General features: G+C 42.5%; 1 protein-coding gene across 1 annotated transcript; it reads right to left on the bottom strand.

Moving 5' to 3' along the window:
• Window positions 1–252: 252 nt before the first annotated feature.
• Window positions 253–19,979, bottom strand: slc35f6 (solute carrier family 35 member F6). The gene is made up of 6 exons (XM_067242004.1): window positions 19,861–19,979; window positions 18,599–18,671; window positions 18,316–18,487; window positions 16,871–17,086; window positions 11,836–11,946; window positions 253–1,508 (listed from the first exon to the last, which is right to left on the bottom strand). Exons 1-6 carry the CDS (start codon window positions 19,935–19,937, stop codon window positions 1,021–1,023), a joined length of 1,137 nt encoding a protein of 378 aa, XP_067098105.1. The 5' UTR covers window positions 19,938–19,979; the 3' UTR covers window positions 253–1,020.
• Window positions 19,980–20,824: the final 845 nt, after the last annotated feature.

The raw sequence follows: 20,824 nt of genomic DNA, 5'->3' as shown, positions 1-20,824 counted from the left end.
CATTTTCAGATGAGCTAGTGCAAAAAGGGATAAGCACTAAATAGCACTCGTCATAACAAAAAAAAGGCAATAATAATTCATTTATTTGAAAACCCTTACCATCCGCATTTTAGACTAGTTCATTCGATCCAGTCATATGAATTAAAAGTCCCTTTTAATTGGTAAGCTATTCAGCAAACCTGTTTTATCAATGATTTGAGAGTTGCACAGTCAGTTAAAACCAAATAATGTCAAGAAACGAATATTCAAATGCACAAAATGGCATTCAGAATATATTTTTGAAGGATTTCAGCATGTGACACAACCACTGAAAAATACTTAGAAAAATGCAACAAACCCGTTCTTTAAAAAGGAAACCACAAAAGATGAATTCCTTGAATTACGGAAAATATATAACATAGGCCCATGTGTGAGCAGTGGCATTGGCAACATGAACATAGGAGCAGTAAATACACTACAAGCACACAGTCGCAAACATCATTGTCATTATTGTGGGTTAGGGTTAGTCCAAAAAGAACATAACTATCTAAAACATGAGCTAAAACATTTACAAAATGTCACAAAACGGTCAGTTGTGGCAGTTGACTGTTGTGACTTAGCCATGTACTACAGTACACATTTCAGTAATTTGATAAGGAAGGTCAGGTTCACACAATTTAACTGGCCATAAACTCAATTTAAATGAATTTGCCCCCTGAAAGAAGACAACATTGAAAAACCTGTAACTTAATTAAATATTTATATTCTTCTAGGCTATTCTTAGTATTAAAATCAAATTAAAATGCCTAAACCAATAACATGTATAACAGCTGTACAATTGTCTAGTAATCAATGTTTGGCTGAATTCATAATGTCTGTATAGACAAAATGGTCCTACTGACCATACAATAACATTGCATTCATCAACAAGGTGACCTCAGGCCTACAGAGATTTACCACAAATGCATACAGTCAATCTACTCAGGATTGGTGTAGTGACAGGCATGGCCAAGGATAGTGATTTGGTCAGCCATTCCACTGTTAGCTCTGCTCATCAGCCTGCACCCTCCCATCAGCCAGCAGCCTCTCCCTCTCTGCTGGGTTCCCCCCCTCCTCCTCCAGCATCATCCCAGCACAGCAGGGGATCCTGGCCACCAGGGGGCGATGGAGGCCATTGTACAGCGCTGCTCCCACTAGCAGGATGATGAAGCCCAGCACCTGCAGGCCATGGAAGCTCTCCCAGCCCAGCATCAGGCTGGCCGCCCAGATCACCACAGTGCGCAGGCTGTCCAGCACCATCCGGGTGGTGGCGCTTATCTCCTTGGTGACACTGATGCCTGCAAAGTTGAAAAAGGCGATGCTGATGGTGTTGCCCAGCAATGCCAGGATGATGAGGGGCTGGTGGCCGATCTGACAGAAGGCGTCCAGCGCGTCCTCCAGAACGTGACGAGGGTTGCTGCTGAAGCCGCCCACGGGGATGAAAAACATAGGGATGAGAAGCAGCGAGAGGATGATGAACCCAAAGAAGCCTGCAGAAAAAAATAATAATTGAGGTGCATTCACAGATTGACCATTTTTTTTTATTACACTGGGATATATATATATATATACACACTCACCGGCCACTTTATTAGGTACGCCTCAATTGCTTGTTAACACAAATAGCTGATCAGCCAATCACATGGCAGCAACTCAATGCATTTAGGCATGTAGACGTGGTCAAGACAACTTGCTGAAGTTCAAACCAAGCATCAGAATGGGGATTTAAGTGACTTTGAACATGGCATGGTTATTGGTGCCAGACAGGCTGGTCTTACTATTTCAGAAACTGCTGATCTACTGGGATTTTCACACACAACCATTTCTATTGTTTACAAAGAATGGTCCGAAAAAGAGAAAATATCCAGTGAGCGGCAGTTGTGTGGACAAAAATGCCTTGTTGATGTCAGAGATCAGAGGAGAATGGGCAGACTGGTTCAAGATGATAGAAAGGCAACAGTAACTCAAATAACCACTCGTTACAACCAAGGTATGCAGAATACCATCTCTGAACGCACAACACGTCGAACCTTGAAGCAGATGGGCTATAGCAGCAGAAGACCACATCGATTTCAGCTACAACATTCAGATGGTAGGGTCAGAATTTGGTATAAACAACTTGAAGGCATGGATCCATCCTCCCTTGTATAAACGGTTCAGGCTGGTGGTGGTGTAATGGTGTGGGGGATATTTTCTTGGCACACTTTGGGCTCCTTAGTACCAATTGAGCATCGTTTAAACAGCCTACCTGAGTATTGTTGCTGACCATGTCCATCCCTTTATGACCACAGTGTACCCATATTCTGATGGCTACTTCCAGCATGATAATGCACCATGTCACAAAGCTAAAATCATCTCAAACTGGTTTGTTGAACATGACAATGGCCTCCACAGTCACCAGATCTCAATCCAATAGAGCACCTTTGGGATGTGGAGGAACGGGAGATAAGCATAATTTTATACCTTTACGTCCTTATCTTCATATTTTTGCAGGACTCCCTGTATCTTGTATCTCGTATATTTTATATTTTATATATTTTAAATTGTTACTCTGAGTGCTGTACTGTACCCTGCTGCTGTTGCAAACTGCAATTTCCCCACTGCGGGACAAATAAAGGATTATTTTATTTTATCTTAATGGATGTGCATCAAATCTGCAGCAACTGATAACATATTGACATGATGCTATCATCTCTTACCAAAATCTCAGAGGAATGTTTCCAATACCTTGTTGAAAGCATGCCACGAAGAATTAAGGCTGTTCTAAGGTCAAAAGGGTTTTTTCTATGTACACAAAAGGTCTATTTCTCTCAAATATTGCTCACAAATCTGTTTAAATCTGTGTTTGTGAACACTTCTCCTTTGCCGAGAAAATCCATCCACCTCACAGTTGTGGCATATCAAGATGCTTATTAGACAGCATGATTATTGCACTGGTTTTCGGACTCCCCCTATACAATAAAACTGCACATTTTATAGTGGCTTTTTATTGTGGCCAGTTTAAGGCACACCTGTGCAATAATCATGCCGTCTAATCAGCATCTTGATATTTACATTTACATTTATTCATTTAGCAGACGCTTTTATCCAAAGCGACTTCCAAGAGAGAGCTTTACAAAGTGCATAGGTCACTGATCATAACAACAAGATAGCCAAAAAAACATCGCGAGTAGCCAAAACATGAAGCACACATTGTGAACAACCAAAGTAAGTGCCAAAGGGAAGAACCATAAGAGCATGTAGTTAAACAAGTCACAACCAAACAACATGAACAGCTATAAGTGCAGTGATATGCCACAACTGTAAGGTGTAGGGCTGTCCCCACTCAATCGACTAGTCGATTGTTTGGTCGATATGCTCTTGGTCGACTAAGATTTTTTTTAGTCGAGCTGCCGGTGTTACCATTTTCACTTTCGTTAATCTGCGTTTTGTTTTTTGCACACGGCACATTAGCACAATTGTAGCTGTTAGCCTAAACTCTACCATACCAAAATGGCAAATAAATCTGTGGTATGGACAGAGATGGGCAGTATTTCAATTACTTGTATTTGAAATACATATTTCAATAACTTGTATTTGAAATACATATTTCAACAGTTTTGAGTATTTTGTAATTTGTATTTGATAGGGCCGATAAAAAATCTATTGTAATTTGTAACAAAATACTTTAGAGTGGAGTAATTTTGTATTTAAAATACTCGAAATACTTTCTCGACGAATCAAAAAACAGTTCACGAGTTCAGTCTTCAGATCAAAGCTGAGTTAGAGACCCTTCGTTTTCTGGAGGACACCAGAAAAGGCCTGCTTTCTCTTCAGCAGTACCCACTTATCAAGCTCCTTTTTGTTCGATTTAACACAACCCTCCCCTCTTCAGCTCCGGTTGAGAGACTCTTCTCGTTTGCAGGAATAATATTCCATCCGCACAGGAGGCAGTTAACCCCAGAAATATTTGAAAAGTTAGTTGTTCTTAAAAGGCATCTAAACTGGCTACTCAGTGGTTGGGTCTCAACTCACTGGTTAAGTTATCTGTTCACTTTTGTATTGAAGTTTGTAAGTTCATTTTTTGTACAGAAAGTTGGACGATCTGATGCTTCAGTTTCCCCTGCTCAGCTTATATTGTTTTAGGTGTGAGTGAGTGCCTACTCATCCTCTGATGCCTCAGCGTGTGTGTGTGTGTGTGTGTGTGTGTGTGTGTGAGGGAGAGTCTGTGTGACTCGTCAGGTGGAGGGGCAGGTAGTGTGGATTACACACACACACACACATTCCCCTGTGCCTATGGGAAAACACACATGGATTTGTCAAAGCGTCACAAAAGCTTGTCCCTCTCTGTGCCACCCTGACTCCGCCACGCCTCTCCCACCCATGCCGAGACAGAGAGAGAGAGAATTTTAAATTTTCAACAACTATTTATTATAATTTTTGAAAACCACACAAGAACATTATCATATCATTTTGAGACAATATTGAATGAATAAATATATTGAAGTTTGTAAGTTTATGGGCTGTTCCATAAACCCATTATTAAGTCCAATTATTAAAAAAATATATATATACACATTATCAATCAAGTTGTTGTCTTTTAATAGCTTGGCTTAGTTACACTGACATTCTGTGACCGTTCTTTCTTTTTGTGGGGTTCACCAGAGCTTTGTGTACATTATATAGCCCAAACCTGAATGCACTGCTATACCAAATTGTGAGAAAACTGAAAATCCAGAAAAAGTGTTTCCTATATTTTAAATACAAATACATGTATTGTATTTTGTTACATTTTCTGGCACCGGTATTTTGTAGTTTATTTTAATACATTTATTTGAGGGGTATTTTTTATCAAAATACATTTTGATGTATTTTTGCTCATCTCTGGGTATGGAAGCATTTTATCAAAGTACCGGGTGACTCAAAACATGTTGAATGCACACAACACAACAACGGTTTATATTCCATAGTTCGACGTCGAATATGATGTAGCCTACCACTTGAAAACTGTAAATTGGCCATCCTATCATTATTTTACAGTGTAGCATATAGGCTAGGCATAGGATTTTTATGTTTCAGGAATGAAAGTTTTAGGCTATGTCTGCTTATGCTGTGCTACTGTAGGTCTAACCATCTGCATTTTATTTTGAACAACAGCCTAGTTTTTGATTTGAGAGACCGCACGCTGTCAACAATTATGTCAGCTTTGGATGTGCTAAGTTGTTAGACTCTTGTTAGTAGTCAAATAGCTAGTTCTGTATATACCATATACAGAACTACCAATACCAATATGTTACATTTAGTCATTTATCAGACGCTCTTATCCAAAGTGACTTACAGTGAGTACAGGGACATTCCCCCGAGGCAAGTAGGGTGAAGTGCCTTGCCCAAGGACACAACGTCATTTTTGACGGCCAGGAATCGAACCGGCAACCTTCAGATTAATAGCCCGATTCCCTAACCGCTCAGCCATCCGACTCCCATACGTGTGTGTAATCAAAGACATGAAGCAAGATTGCGGGTTTATTCCCTAAATTGAAGTTTACAATTTGAAATATAGCTGCAAGCGAGAGGGAGTCAGTTGGCTGAGCGGTGAGGGAGTCGGGCTAGTAATCCGAAGGTTGCCAGTTCGATTCCCGGTCTTGCCAACTGACGTTGTGTCCTTGGGCAAGGCACTTCACCCTACTTGCCTCGGGGGAATGTCCCTGTACTTACTGTAAGTCGCTCTGGATAAGAGCGTCTGCTAAATGACTAAATGTAAAATGTTATGTAATGCAAGCAGCGATGCGGGTTCCTCCGCAAAATATTATAAAATGTACATTGTAGAAGATCAAGAGTTGGACAAGAGAGCAAAACTACTTCATGTTTGGCCAACAACAAAAGACTGAATGGGGATTTGAACTCATGAGCATAAGGTTACAAGTCAGTCTCTCTATCCTCTCTGCTACACACCAACTGTTGAGATTTTATGAATAGAAAGGGCACTGTCAGCTTTAACAGCTGTAATTCAGTGATCTTTTGACATATCAAGATGCAATTGCTATGGTACTTCAGAATGTCATCCTGTTTAACTAAACAGATCATCAAAATTATGACAGGGTCAAAGACTATGGCTGGATTTGAACCTATGACCTTGCACTTGTAAGGCTGGGTGTCAAACCTGCCCCCACCTCTCATATGCTAAAGTCTGGAGTTTCTGGACGGTCTCAACTTGATGGGTCTCACACCCCATTCAAGATTTGGTCTGATTGGTTGTCCTTGTGTATAAAGGGAATTGTAATGCATTGTTCTGTGGATTCTTCATCTCCTGAGACCTTTTCCTCAGTTCTCCCTTGTCCTACTCTTGCTTTCTCTCTGATTTACAATAATCATGGTAGAGTAGGTAAGATTTAAAGTAGTGGTGGGCATAGATAATTGTTTTAAATCTAGATTAATCTCACTGTAATCTTGGTGTTAATCTAGGCTCATTTGAATTCTGCCGAAGGCATTCAGAATATGTGTGCTACCCAAATAATGATTTAAAGTAAGTCTTTGAGAACGGGTTTCTCAAGCCATGTGGCGCATTAGACCAGGAGCTTATCTCCTGTTTCCAAAATACATCACAAACTGCTTGAGAAAGCTGTTCTGCTATGATAATTGGTGATGAAAATAAATTATGTTCAATAAGATGTACTTGTGTTTATTAACTGTTTATTAGATTAGTTAGTTTGGCTGATAGAGCTGTGCTGACGGGCTTGCCTCGGTTGCACTCAAACATCGTAGTTTGACGACGACTCTTCCCCTGCGCTACATCAGTGCTTGGCCCGGCATCTTCCGCATTAGCTAAGGCATGCTTTGCGTTTAGGTGGTATTTGAGACTGGAAGAACTCCTACCTACAGTAAACTAATTCCGCATAGCACAAGGTGCAATCAACCTTAGTCTTGTCGAGGTTTCCATTGGGAAGCTTCTTAAAAATAAATTTTCCCTGAAGCAAACCAGGCGGCTTCATAGCTGCATCCATGTTAGCACGTCACGTTTGATGTGATAATTGCATACACAGGGCATACACACAGGTTCGAAGACTCGTTCTCGCCCCCTACAGTGCAATTTGGCTATGTATACATCCGCGCTAAAATATCAAGGTGAAAGTCATCATAGCTTTCGTAGTATGGATCCAGCTCCCAACCCAACTTTGAGAATAGATTAACGGCGATATTTTGTTTATCGCCCGATAAGAGTCTCACTCCGTTAACGCCGATAACGGCCCACCACTAATTTAAAGTCTTCATTTTGTAACATGTTTGCTTTGTAATTGATTTCATTCATTTGCAATGTTATTAAATGCGTATTCCATTTAACCGTACTTTGACCATTCTTGCTCTGATTTAACCCAGAGTCAAATAACCTTAATTCTATTTGTATTGGCATTATTTGGTTGATGATAATACACTATTCAGTTTCCCATCTTCCTTTAACCATCCACCATAGGGGAATTCGTTTAGGTTGTTTGGCCAATATTTAACCCCCTACACACTTTACAGCACATTGTCTCAACCCATTGAGCCATTCTCAGTGTTGAATATTGTCATGGTCAGTTACAGTATAAAAAACTAATCCGTTTCTCCTGTGGTAAGCGTTGCTAGATTCGGCTAAAGTTCAAACAGCTGTAATTCAATCATATTTTGACATACCAAGGTGAAATTGTTTATGGTACTTCAGAGTGATGTCATCTTGAACCATGTTTGAAAAGCCATCGGTCAAAATTATATTTGATTTATTGACACAAAGATATTGAGGCAATGTGTACATTTACATAAATACACACCTTTCAGCCATTTTGTATTGTATTTCACCCTATATAAAGACATGTAGTCTACACACCTGTAACACATTTCAAGTTGATTGGATCTATGGTTCATGAGGAGAATGTTTTGAAGGTTGTACAAAATTTGAACAGTACAGCTAAATCTATCATGCCGGACCTTATGTCTTTGAGGCTTTTTTGTTCCCCTTGAGAAATAAGACATGTATACCAATTTTCTGGCATTGGAGTAATGGGGCGCAGGGGAAATCACCTAGATTTTGGGCATGGCTTATAGCGCCACCTATGGGCGTACGTGGGCCATTAGCGGTCTGGGAGTAGTGAGTGACCTGGTGTATCATTGGGCCAAATTTGAAAAAGAATCGGGCCAAGGACTTTTTTAGCTATTGACCCATTTCGTGGAGAAATATAATAATAATAATAATAATAATAGTAGGAACAAAAACAATAGGTTTCCTCCTACCGGAGGAACCCTAATAATCTAGGTTAAAGATATCACATCCAAATCGAATGACATTATCTTCTCCAACAACAAAATCTATCTCTGTAGCACCGTTCCCCACTCGATTTGCATGTTAATGTTTGAATGTTCCATGATTACAGGCTTTCTGCTGTTTGGAATAGGCGCTGGCTTTGTATATCGTAAAATCAAGGAAACGGCTGCAGCCGTCAAAAGCCCCGTTAGGCTGCCCGATATGATTGAAGCGGTGGGCAGAGTTGCTGGAGCTCAGTCTGTGAACTTACAACGCAGCATTGATTACAACAGGGATAAGTTTGCGGCTCTGCAGAGGAAGATGGAGGACGTGGAGACCTTCCTGAAGGGTGGACGCGAAAATTGAGTTGCGGCTACTCGTCAAAACAACTACCCCAATCTTATCCTCTTTCGGCCCCGTAACCAGCACAAGCCCTGGCCAAGGTCGTTGCTGGAAAACAACTCCCCTGGAGAGCGCTGAAGCGAGACTATCTTGCTCCTCCCTTCCCCCCCCCCCCCCCACCGACATCTGTGGTTTGGTCTCTTCCCGGGTCATGACCAAGGATGTCTCCTGGCCAACACAATCTGCATAGGGAGAATCGGACTGATTGTGGCCTAGGTCGAGGGCGCCAACCCAGACTTACTCACACATTAACTTTCACCTACTACAGATATCACCACCCCCCCACCCCCATCCAACGCCTTCGCCTGTTTGTTTCCCCAGGGTGGCTGGCGGTTCTGTGTCCAGCGCCTACCATGGCTGCAGGTCCAGATGCTGCTTGTCTACCCCCCCCCCCCAATGTTGTTGTGCTTATGTGCTGAGGTTTTTGTCTGTTCCCACACTGTACTCCTCTAGGAGCATTCTGGGTGTTGCCTTTTTCTCTCCTCCTCTCTCCTCATGTTATGCTGTAACTTTCTAGTGGCGCCGAAATTGGCTGCCTAGGTAGGCTCTCCTACCGAAGTAAATTCCTTGTCTGTGCAAACTTTCATGGCAAATAAAAACCCATTCTGATTCTGATTCTGATTCTAAACAAACAATATTTGTTATATTTAGTACATTGTAAGAGATCATATTTTTAATATGTAGTACATTGTAAGAGATAATAAATAATAATAAGCCATTTTTTATTATATCGGCATTCGGTAACAACAGGACTGGTGACACAAGGCTTATTATTAGTAGCTTAATACAGTTAGGTCCATAAGTATTTGGACATTGACACAATTTATCATTTTGGCTCTGTATACCACCACAATGGATTTGAAATGAAACAATCAATATGTGCTTTAAGTGCAGACTTTCAGCTTTAATTTCAGGGTATTTACATCCAAATCAGGTGAACGGTGTAGGAATTACAACACATTTCATATGTGGCCCCCCCCTTTTTAAGGGACCAAAAGTAATTGGACAATTGGCTGCTCAGCTGTTCCATGGCCAGGTGTATGTTATTCCCTCATAAAGGGAGTTCGTTATTTCATTGACAAGGAGCAGATAAAAGGTCTAGAGTTAATTTCAAGTATGGTATTTGTGTTTGGAATCTGTTGCTGTCAACTGTCAATATGAAGTCCAAAGAGCTGTCACCATCAGTGAAGCAAGCCATCGTTAGGCTGAAAAATCAAAACAAACCTATCAGAGAGATAGCAAAAACATTAGGTGTGGCCAAATCAACTGTTTGGTACATTCTTAAAAAGAAAGAACGCACTGGTGAGCTCAGCAACACCAAAAGACCCGGAAGACCACGGAAAACAACTGTGGTGGATGACAGAAGAATTCTTTCCCTGGTGAGGAAAAACCCCTTCACAACAGTTGGTCAGATCAAGAACACTCTCCAGGAGGTAGGCGTATCTTTGTCAAAGTCAACAATTAAGAGAAGACTTCACCAGAGTAAATACAGAGGGTTCACCACAAGATGTAAACCATTGGTGAGTCTCAAAAACAGGATGACCAGATTGGAGTTTGCCAAAAAACATCTAAAAGAGCCTGTACAGTTCTGGAACAACATCCTATGGACAGATGAGACCAAGATCAACTTGTACCAGAATGATGAGAAGAGTATGGAGAAGGGAAGGAACTGCTCATGATCCAAAGCATACCACCTCATCAGTGAAGCATGGTGGAGGTAGTGTTATGGCGTGGGCATGTATGGCTGCCAATGGAACTGGTTCCCTTGTATTTATCGATGATGTGACTGCTGACAAAAGCAGTAGGATGAATTCTGAAGTGTTTCAGGCAATATTATCTGCTCAGATTCAGCCAAACGCTTCAGAACTCATAGGACGGCGCTTCACAGTGCAGATGGACAATGACCCGAATCATACTGCGAAAGCAATAAGTTTTTTAAGGCAAAGAAGTGGAATGTTCTGCAATGGCCAAGTCAATCACCTGACCTAAATCCAATTGAGCATGCATTTCACTTGCTAAAGACAAAACTGAAGGGAAAATGCCCCAAGAACAAGCAGGAACTGAAGACAGTTGCAGTAGAGGCCTGGCAGAGCATCACCAGGGATGAAACCCAGCATCTGGTGATGTCTATGGGTTCCAGACTTCAGGCTGTCATTGACTGCAAAGGATTTGCAACCAAGTATTAAAAGTGACAATTAGATTTATGATTATGTTAGTTTGTCCAATTATTTTTGGTCCCTTAAAAAAAATAAAATGTGTTGTAATTCCTACACCGTTCACCTGATTTGGATGTAAATACCCTGAAATTAAAGCTGAAAGTCTGCACTTAAAGCACATCTTGATTGTTTCATTTCAAATCCATTGTGGTGGTATACAGAGCCAAAATGATGAAAATTGTGTCAATGTCCAAATACTTATGGACCTAACTGTAGCAAATTTGATAGCTGCTGAATCTGGAATGTCCAGCAGCTACATTGAGTCAGATCGGGAAAATGTTTGTACATTTATGTTTGTCTAGTTGTCAATCTCCCTTCTTACGTAGCCTATGTATTTCTTTCAGATTCTCTCTTAAAACAATGAGAGAAAGCAAGTGATATGTCTAGAAACACTGGCTTTCATAGTCTGAAAGGGAAACCAGAGCTATAGGCTACCTACATGACCAACGATGTGTGCAAACTTTATCAGGACAAAGTAAGGCATTGTGGAAATACCAGAAATGATTGCTCCCATCTAACGACACCAACCTATCTTTCCAACATGCCAAAAACAAAACATGTGCCAACAACAATCTGGTTCAAGTTTTTATAAACTTCACAGTAGCTCTGAAAAAAAGTTATATGCATTACGACGTTGGTTGCGTTTTAGTTACTAACTGCGACCAGAAGCTCTATAGCAAGTAGCTGTTAGATGTGTCACTCAGTGGCTGATAACGTTTGAACATTCACTAGCTATTTGGCTTTAAAAAGTGTATTTTTCACTCTGCAATAAATGCAAATAAAAGCTCAGTTAAAGGCAAACAATTGTTCAGTTATTGTGGTGTTTGTTTAGTTATTTAGTCAATGTAGTAGTAGTAGTAATGCAATTCAATTTACTGCACTTGAAAGTCCTCAATGGCAAAACACTAAAGTGGACTGATGATATGGCAGAGTGTTTTGTATTACCTTCAGTTCCCACTGCCCGCAGAGGGTGAACATCGTGCTTATAGACAAACTTCTCCTCCAGGACCATTTGCACTGCGGCAATGACCTGAGCCATGATGATCAGAAGGTCACCTGGAAGTCAGAAGGTTAAGCGAAGATCAAGCATATTTTTTGCTCACTTTGAGATTGCAGAAAAGTCAGACACATTGGGCATGGTTGTTAGTTGTAAATCTATGCTACAGAAAACTATGAGGATAAACAATAAGGATGGGGCAAATAAGGCATGTTTCAGAGAAGTTGGACGCAAAATCAAAATGAAGACGCCAAACAACATGACTAAAAACAGATGATTTCAAATATGGTGTTTACTAGGGATGGGACGTATGGCACTGACACATCAATGCTTGTGTCGCAAAACACGCAGTTTCGAAAAAGTGTTTTGGAGCTTGTATCAAATTACAATAACCACATGATAGATGACGTTCAATGCTTCAAACGTCACGAACTGGTTCAAAGTTTTGCCGCTCTTCTGAACCAGAGCCATAGAGGGAACGAAGCCAGTAAGTAACAGCTTTTTCGGTGGTGTAGCTGGTTAAAACGATGTTCGACGACATATTGTTAACGCAAGTCTGGATACCTGAATTTGCGCCCCAGTGCAGGGCACCTCGGACGTTATTCTTTAACTTTTACTGTGAGAAAATGACACAATTCTAACGGCCTACAGATGTATCACAACATTTTAATGTGTGAGCACTACTATCAGATCAAAATGAACACATGTAGCCTTAATTAAAATACTAAATAATGTAGGGTAGTCTACCGTCGCTTCCCTCTGTGTTGTTACCTTGCCGTGGTGGGGAGGCTTGTGTACTTCCATTGACTGGAGGCTATACCGGTGGGGGCTATACCCTTGGCAGGTCTTACCAAGCCGGGCAGGTTTTAGGGTAGAGGTCAGACTAAAGGCAACACCTGGTCCTCCATCGGTACATGGAACGTAAGGACCATGTTCGAAGCTGGAAAGAGCGAACAAGTTACCACCGAGATGAGGAAGTACAACCTTGCCATACTCGGAATCAGTGAATCAAGATGGATGGGTTCTGGACAGAAGAGGCTTGCAACAGGAGAGCTGATGCTGTACTCGGGCCATGAGGAGGACAACGCACACCACACCCAGGGAGTCGCTTAGATGCTGTCCAAGGCTGCTCAGAGAACACTCATGGGATGGGAGGCACATGGCCCGAGAGCAATAGCAGCGACATTCAAAACAAAGAAGGAAAGAATAAACATGAACATCATTCAGTGCTATGGCCCAACCAACGACAGTGACGAAGAGAGCAAGGACGAATTCTATAGCAGAATACAGACCATCATCCAGAGATACCCAGGAAGAGACATTACCATCTTAATGGGAGACCTCAATGCAAAAATTGGAAGTAACAACAGAGGCTATGAGAGGATAATGGGGCAGCATGGTCTAGGAGATGAACGAAATGAAGAGAGATTCGCAGAACTATGTGCAAACATAGTTTGCAACCTTGTCAGCGGAGGAAGTGTCTTCCCCCACAGGCGAGTACACAAAGCCACATGGGTATCACTGGACCTCTCCACTGAGAACCAAATAAACCATGTATGTGTCACAAAGAAGTTTAGGAGGTCCCTCCTAGATGTACGAGCCAGAAGAGGAGCTGACGTAGCATTAGACCACCATCTTCTCGTTGCCAAAGTCCAATTGAAGTTGAGGAGAAACTGGACAGGTGAGAAGAGACAGATAAAGAAATTCAACACAGCACTATTAAGAGATCCAGCAGCAGCTGAGAAATTCAAGATCAGACTAAAGAACAAGTGTCAGGCCGTGCAAGAGCTAGATAAGGAAGGTGAGGAAAGAAACATAGATGGGATGTGGGTTAGGGTATCTTGTTAAGATGCCAAAGAAAGGGGGCCTGAGCAACTGTGGAAACTATAGGGGGATCATGCTACTATCCATTCCAGGAAAGGTCTTCTACAGGGTCTTACTGGACAGGATGAAGGATATGATTGACCCCCAGCTTAGAGACCAGCAGGCGGGCTTCTGCAAGGACAGATCATGTATAGACCAGATTGCCACACTGTGCATCATCCTGGAACAGTCAATAGAGTGGAATTCACCGATATTCATAAACTTCATCAACTACGAGAAGGCTTTCGATAGTGTGGACAGGGAGACCCTCTGGAAGCTTCTCAGGCACTACGGAGTGCCTGAGAAGCTAATATCATCAGAAACACCTATGAGGGAATGACCTGCAGAGTGATCCACGAGGGACAACCTACTGGTGCTTTCTGCGTACAAACGGGAGTGAGGCAGGGGGTGCATACTATCGCCGTTCTTGTTCCTGCTGGGAATGGATTGGGTAATGAAGCAATCCACAGCAGAAAGGAAAAAACTGCATACAGTGGACAATGTGGGCACAGCTCAATGACCTGGACTTTGCAGATGACTTGGCCCTTCTCTCTCATACCTAGCAGCAGATGCAGGAAAAGACCAGCACCATCGCAGCCAACTCTGCTCGCCTCGGTCTTAACATCCACAGAGAGAAGAGCAAAGTCATGAGAGTCAACTCTGCCAACACTGCATCCATCATGCTGGAAGGCGAAGCTCTGGAGGAGGTTGAGGAGTTCACCTACCTTGGCAGCATTGTCAACAAGCAGGGTGGAACAGATGCAGATGTGAAAGTCAGGATTGGCAAGGCCAGAGTTGCGTACCTCCAACTAAAAAACATCTGGAGCGCAAAAGACCTGGCCATCACAGATGAATATCAAGATCTTTAACAGCAATGTGAAGTCAGTCCTACTCTATGGTGCTGAGACATGGAGGACTAGTCAGGGCCGCGTTTGTGCAATGGGCAGGAGGGGCTGCTGCCCTGGGCCCCGGCCACTAGGGGGCCCCAGCACGGGAGATAAAAAAAATAAAGAATAATAATACATATTTTTGATGCATTTACCCACCCGTAGTGAAGTCCACGTTCTCTTAGCGTCATGTGTCGTTGCCGGTATCAAAGCATGCAAGACAACAATGGCTTCGCATGAAGGTGATGTGAAACGAGTTTGACTTGCTTCGCCAAATCGACTTCAACGATTTGATTCGTGACTTTGCCTTCAAAAAAGTAGACAGTAAAGAGTAAAGAGTGGACTTAAACTAGTCCCACACTGATTATCTAGCCTATGTTCTTTTCAGTAGGCGGCCACAGCCTGATAATTAAATTGTTCAATCGAGTTGTTTGTATATATGTGTTCGCTGGGCTGTGTGTGTGCACGCTAGACTGCATGTTCCAATTTATTTGACATTGTGGCTGGCTAGGGGTGCGTGTTACAATGTATTACAATCAGTGGCGATTTCTTTAAGACCGCAAGGGAAGCTCAGCGTCCCCTAAAATTTAAAAAAATTAATGTTCAAATATTTACTATTGTGTTAACATTTTAAATGCGTTAGAACACGTTCATATCGAAGACCAGTTCTTTCAGAATCAGCTACATATATTAGCAGGTCGACTGACTGATTTCCTTCTTATACATTCCCGTAGCGTCACAGTGAATTTCCCTGTTGAAGCTCAGCTTCCATGGACTTCAATGGGGCTGCTTTTAACAGTTTTTTTCAGTGCTTCGAAACTATACGGTCATTGGATGAATGCTGAGATTATGTCCCGCCTCGGACGCTCAGCGTCTCTGGGGGTGAATGGTAGAGTGGGCTGGCCTGGACGCTGGGCTTCCGCGTGATGATTGAAGGGTCTGTCGAAAGACTGCTTCTCCTTTTGATTGACAGTAATTTTGTACTACAAAAAGTCACCGAAGCTATTCAAGCTCAGTCCCATCGCGGATTTTGCAACTGGAGTTGAAAGACAAAACGGCAGCAACCTATTTATTGGTATTTGCTTGGCGAAATTGCTAACCAATTTTCATCATACATTTCATACAATTATACACCACGTTCCTTGTTTCAGTTTAACCCTTATTTCCACATTTCCTCCTTGATTAATATTGTTTTGTTAGATCGCTCGTTCATTCATTCAGTAGGCTAGGCTAGTGTCGTAGGGTGAACTAGCCAGTAAACTAGCCAAATAAAACATTTTTAGGATGTGGGCCGAAAATGAGCTTCCCCTCTTTGAAAGACCAGCAGCCGCCATTGATTACAATGTATCACATACTGATATTTTTGTCTGTCATAATTTAATTACCAATCCCTCTCTCTTTCTATAATATATATTGATAAAAATCATAGCAATAATAACATATATATATATTAAAAAATTGCATGGGGGGGCCTCAGGGAGGCTTCTGTCCCGGGCCCCAGATGACCTTAACCTGGCCCTGACTACAGTGAATACGACAAACAAAATCCAGTCATTCATCAATAACCGTCTGCGACAAATCCTCCAGATCCACTGGCCTAACACCATCAGTAACAAAGAACTGGGGGAACGTACCAGCCAAAAGCCAGCGGACGAAGAGATCCTCCAATGATGTTGGAGATGGATAAGCCATACTCTCCGCAAACCAGCCACAAACATCACAAAACAGTCCCTCAAGTGGAATCCCCAAGGGAAAAGAAAGAGAGGTCGGCCGCAAAACACATGGCGCAGAGACTGGGAGGCAGATGCCAAGAAAATGGGCTACACTTGGGGACAGCTTGAGATGTTGGCTCAGGACCAAGATGCTTGGAGAATCTTGTTGGCGGCCTAAGCCCCAGAATAAATGGTAGTAGGCGATAGTAGTAGTAGTCTACCGTCGGAGACAACCACTACGCCTCATTCAACCAGTTTAAACGGCTGCTAGATGACGCTGTTAATTTTGAATGCGCCGATAGTTCGGCTCTTTGGGCCGGCACAATCCGGAAAAAAACACCAAAGCTTCACAAGGCATCGTTCGCCCATCCCTAGTGTTTACTTCCTTTAAAATAGACTTTATTCAACACGGTCCTACTACAAAATATAGATATTGCCTCACACATTTCCATGAATTTCAATGCTGGCTTTCCAGCTCCCATCTGATCACACCAATAGCACCCCTTCTCCTCCAAGTGTACCTGTGAGGATGTCGCTGAGTTTGTGGGTTTCGTCCCTGTGGCCGCTGAAGAAGTCGGCCAGGCCCACCACCACCAGTCCCAGGATGGTGATCAGGATGCCCAACCACTGGCTGACCACTAAGCGACGTCCCAGGAAAGCCACGGACAGCAGGCCTGTGAAGATGATCACGGCCCCACGCAGCATCTGGAAGCTGGAGGCGCTCGTCATGTTGAGGGCTGGGGGTACAAGGGGGTCACAGGCAGGTTTAGGACAGAGTGTAATAGCGACTAATTGTTTCCAATGATCATGAATCTAGACATTTCTATACTACCATGTCACAATCTGTGGCATAGTTGGGCAAAACCTGATTATCTTCAGCATTATACTGCTATAATGTGACACTGAAGGTCATGATGGAGTGGTGATCGGACACTTGACCATTGTCCTGCCTTTGGGAAGGAAGATCACACCTCCATTCTTCTCCTAAACTACAGACAACACCTCAAACAGGTACTTCAATGCTGGAGTGAGGAATCCATTGCTACTCCCCAGGCTTGTTTTGAAACCACAAACTGGCAGATGTTCTGTGTTGTAGCTGGTGGAGAGACTGATGAATGCAAAGACTCTGTCCTCGGTAAGTGCAGCTTATCTTCAAGTGTACTGATGGTGTTGTCGCAAGTCAATGTTAGGACTTTCCCCAACCAAAAGCTCTGGGTTAATGGTGATGTCTGTGCTATGCTCCCCTCATAGCCCTTGGGAGCTTGAGAAAATCCAGATAGGACCTTCGGGGACAATCAGAGATACCAAGAGCCTACAGGGACAAGTCACCACTACCTATCACAGCTCTGACCCCAGATTTGTGTGGGGTGCGCTCCATCATAGACTACAGGGGGAGAAATAGCAATGATGCCTCTCTTCCTTCCTCCACCTTCTACACATGGTTTGAGGCGAGGGACACAATCTTGATGGTTTGACTAGTTGAGGACCAGGACAACACCATTCTGTCCCCATCCATGGCTGACGCGAGGAGAGCTAACAGTTAACCTCTCCCTGAACTGTCTGTAATCCCCTCCTGCTTCAAACAGACAACCACTGTCCCCGTACCAAAGACACCTTCCATCACCTCACTTTGACTTTGATGTTGCAACTATACCATGGCTTAACCTACACAGTCAAATAATTCTGAAGGGAAACGCCAGACAGCAGATTTTTTTCTCAACTTTAGTTAATAGGATCACATGTGGTTCACCCAGTGGTAGTCTACATAGGCTACGGGGCCACAGATTTCACAAGGATTTCCTGTATGCTCAATGTAAAATTTGAATTGATACATGGGTGGGTGCTGAAAAGGGGAGGAGAGGGGTTTAGAAAATTGATCGTATGCCCACTACGACATCCCAGACTACACCACTGTCATTACTGACAATGAGAAGACAAAGACAAACACATAACACGTGTTACGTACCAACATACATGATGGACGTCGCAGTCATGTCGCACAAGGCCGGGGGGAGGAAGAGGAGGGCGTTAAAGCTCTGGCCTGCGTTCATCCTTGGTACTGGCGCCCTGCGGTCATGACACAGCAGAATGTGGAAGACCACCAAACAGCTGAGCTCTCCCAAGAACATACCTACTGCCTGGACGGCAGACCAACGGATAAGAGACACACAAGAACAACAATGTTAAGACAAATTTTCAATGTCAAATTTCTCTCTCAAGTTTCTCTAGATGTCTGAAAAGAACCACACCTGGACAAAGGGGTGGGAGAAGGTGTGCTCATCAGAGTCTTTGCAGCCCTTTGCTGAGAACATGTCTGCCCATCTGTAAAAGACACATTTGAAGTTAGTAAGCTATGAGAAAAACCTCACTTGCATTCATTCAGCTACATACCACATTTCCTAAAGGTTAAGTAATACATTCAATAAAAAACTGAAAGTAGAATTCAAAGCCGTAACAAAACAAACCAGTTTGTGACGCCTTTCTACCTCCACAGAGATAATGAGTAGCTTATCTGCTCAACCTCATTGCCCTTGTTTTATGGACAAATCAACACAAGCATGACTAGCATGTGATGTGCTTACAAAGCAATATTGCAGCTAATTTGACTAGTTTGAAACCCAGAACAGGCTTGGGTGATTAACCTTGCTGATGAAGCTGTAGGTTCTAATTATGAAGGCAAAGATAAGAGGGACTGGAAGCCATCTGTATGTAAATTTCAAGTATCAGTTACCTTCAGTAGAGCGTAGTAAAGTAGTTTGGCTTCAGGTAGCAAACTTTTTGAGAGGCGGACTGAGTGAAACCTAACCTTTGTTTTATCACATTTCCTCATTCAACTAAGCAACAGTACAGGGCCAGTTTCAGCAAGGTATCATTTCAAATGCCAACTGGTCAAAACGGTGTAGCCTAACATTAAAAGTAGCAGAAGTACAACTGCCCATTTCACTTGACAGGGCAAAAGGGAAGCCAAACGGACACTGGGCCGGGAGGGAGGTTGGAGACGGAGAAGTCTGTCTGTAGTGCATAAAGCATTTGCTGATGAAGCATACTGACAATGTTCTTGCGGTTCTTTCATGTCAAGACACATTTGCACGTGAAAGATTTCTCTCTGACACATCAATTTGTGATGAAATGTAAATGTGGAGTAGGCTACCGAAGGTTAAACCTTCATAATGTAAAGGAGTGGAGTGAAAGTAACTCCTGGTCCATTCTTATAACGGGTTACACATGGCTAGGCTTTCAGTTTACTTCCCAACCTTTTTCCCACTATCCCCTCTGTACTTATGATCAGTCTATAAAGAATTCTGACAAGTTCAATTCCCATACTAGTCCGATACTTATTCACCAGTGCAGCGATTTATTTAGTACTGCGTCAGTGTCTTTACATAGCCTATGGTTTTACAATTGTCATTTGGCCTACATAAACCAGATCTGATGATCAAATTATATGGCATTATATTACAAATACTTTCACAAAACATGGAATACAAATATCGCGAAAATCTTCACTTACTTTGCCGACAGCGTGTTTATAGAGCCAGTCGTGAGCATCAAACCAGCTAGAAAAAGCTGATATTTGGACCAGGCCATGCTGATAGTTGGCAAAGTTGACAGTGTGGGCTGTTGGACAAACACGGCTTGATAGAGAGCGGTACAGGCTGTTTTGTTTCTTCAGTCAGTAGTCTACCTAGATAATTTGAATCACATGACTTTCTTTGTCAGCTGACTCTTCAGAGCGTTTTCCAAATGAACACATATCCTCCGTGAGCAGCAGATGGCGTAAAAAACTCAATTCGATCGTTTCCAAAGACGCCAGAATACCACCAGGGCAGGCTGATAATGAGTAGTTTGTATCAAGGTCAGTCACTAGTTTCGTTACCCGATTGACAATGTTCTACATACTCTCAATTTCCTTTGAAGTGTTATAACCTTTTGCGAATGTCTGATGGTACATTTCATTCTCAACTGACAGAGCCAGCCCTTTGCAATGGAGGACAGTTTCAGGCAAATGCTAAGGACAGCTAATGAGAGTTAGGGACCTTCTGTGCTGTCCTCTCCTGACTCTCTGACGCCACTTATCTCCCCTCATTGCTGACTGGAGCCCTCTCACTCCCACACTTCACTGCAATGTCTGGTCAAGCGCACTTCCACGTGATACTTAACAAGCTGTAGCCCAACCCTTTGAGAATGGCATTCCGTTGTATTTTCAAATAGTTTACAACTACACATTTCCCTTTTTTTCACCTGGCTAAACAGTTCTCTTTGTCCCAGGGTGTTTATCATATAGCGAGCATGTTTGTAGAATGAAGTTGAATGTTGAATTATGACAATTTTAATTGAAAGATAGCTCAAAGGATAGGGAGGCTGTTTTATTGATTACTTAAAAATATTTACATTACTGATCATTACATGCATTGTTTTAAGACTTTACATTTGTAAAGGCAGCTGATTGTGACAGACAATGCAGAGGACGGGCA

Source organism: Osmerus mordax, chromosome 8, assembly GCF_038355195.1.
Source record: "Osmerus mordax isolate fOsmMor3 chromosome 8, fOsmMor3.pri, whole genome shotgun sequence".
NCBI lineage: Eukaryota > Metazoa > Chordata > Actinopteri > Osmeriformes > Osmeridae > Osmerus > Osmerus mordax.
This window is presented reverse-complemented; position numbering and strand designations above follow the sequence as displayed.

Excerpts from the sequence above, each read along its gene's own strand:
- slc35f6 (XM_067242004.1), bottom strand. The coding sequence starts at position 19,937 with ATGGCCTGGTCCAAATATCAGCTTTTTCTAGCTGGTTTGATGCTCACG. Across the intron at positions 18,672-19,860 it reads ATAAACACGCTGTCGGCAAA|ATGGGCAGACATGTTCTCAG; the intron begins GTAAGTGAAGAT and ends TGTCTTTTACAG. Across the intron at positions 17,087-18,315 it reads GACGTCCATCATGTATGTTG|CCCTCAACATGACGAGCGCC; the intron begins GTACGTAACACG and ends TTGTACCCCCAG.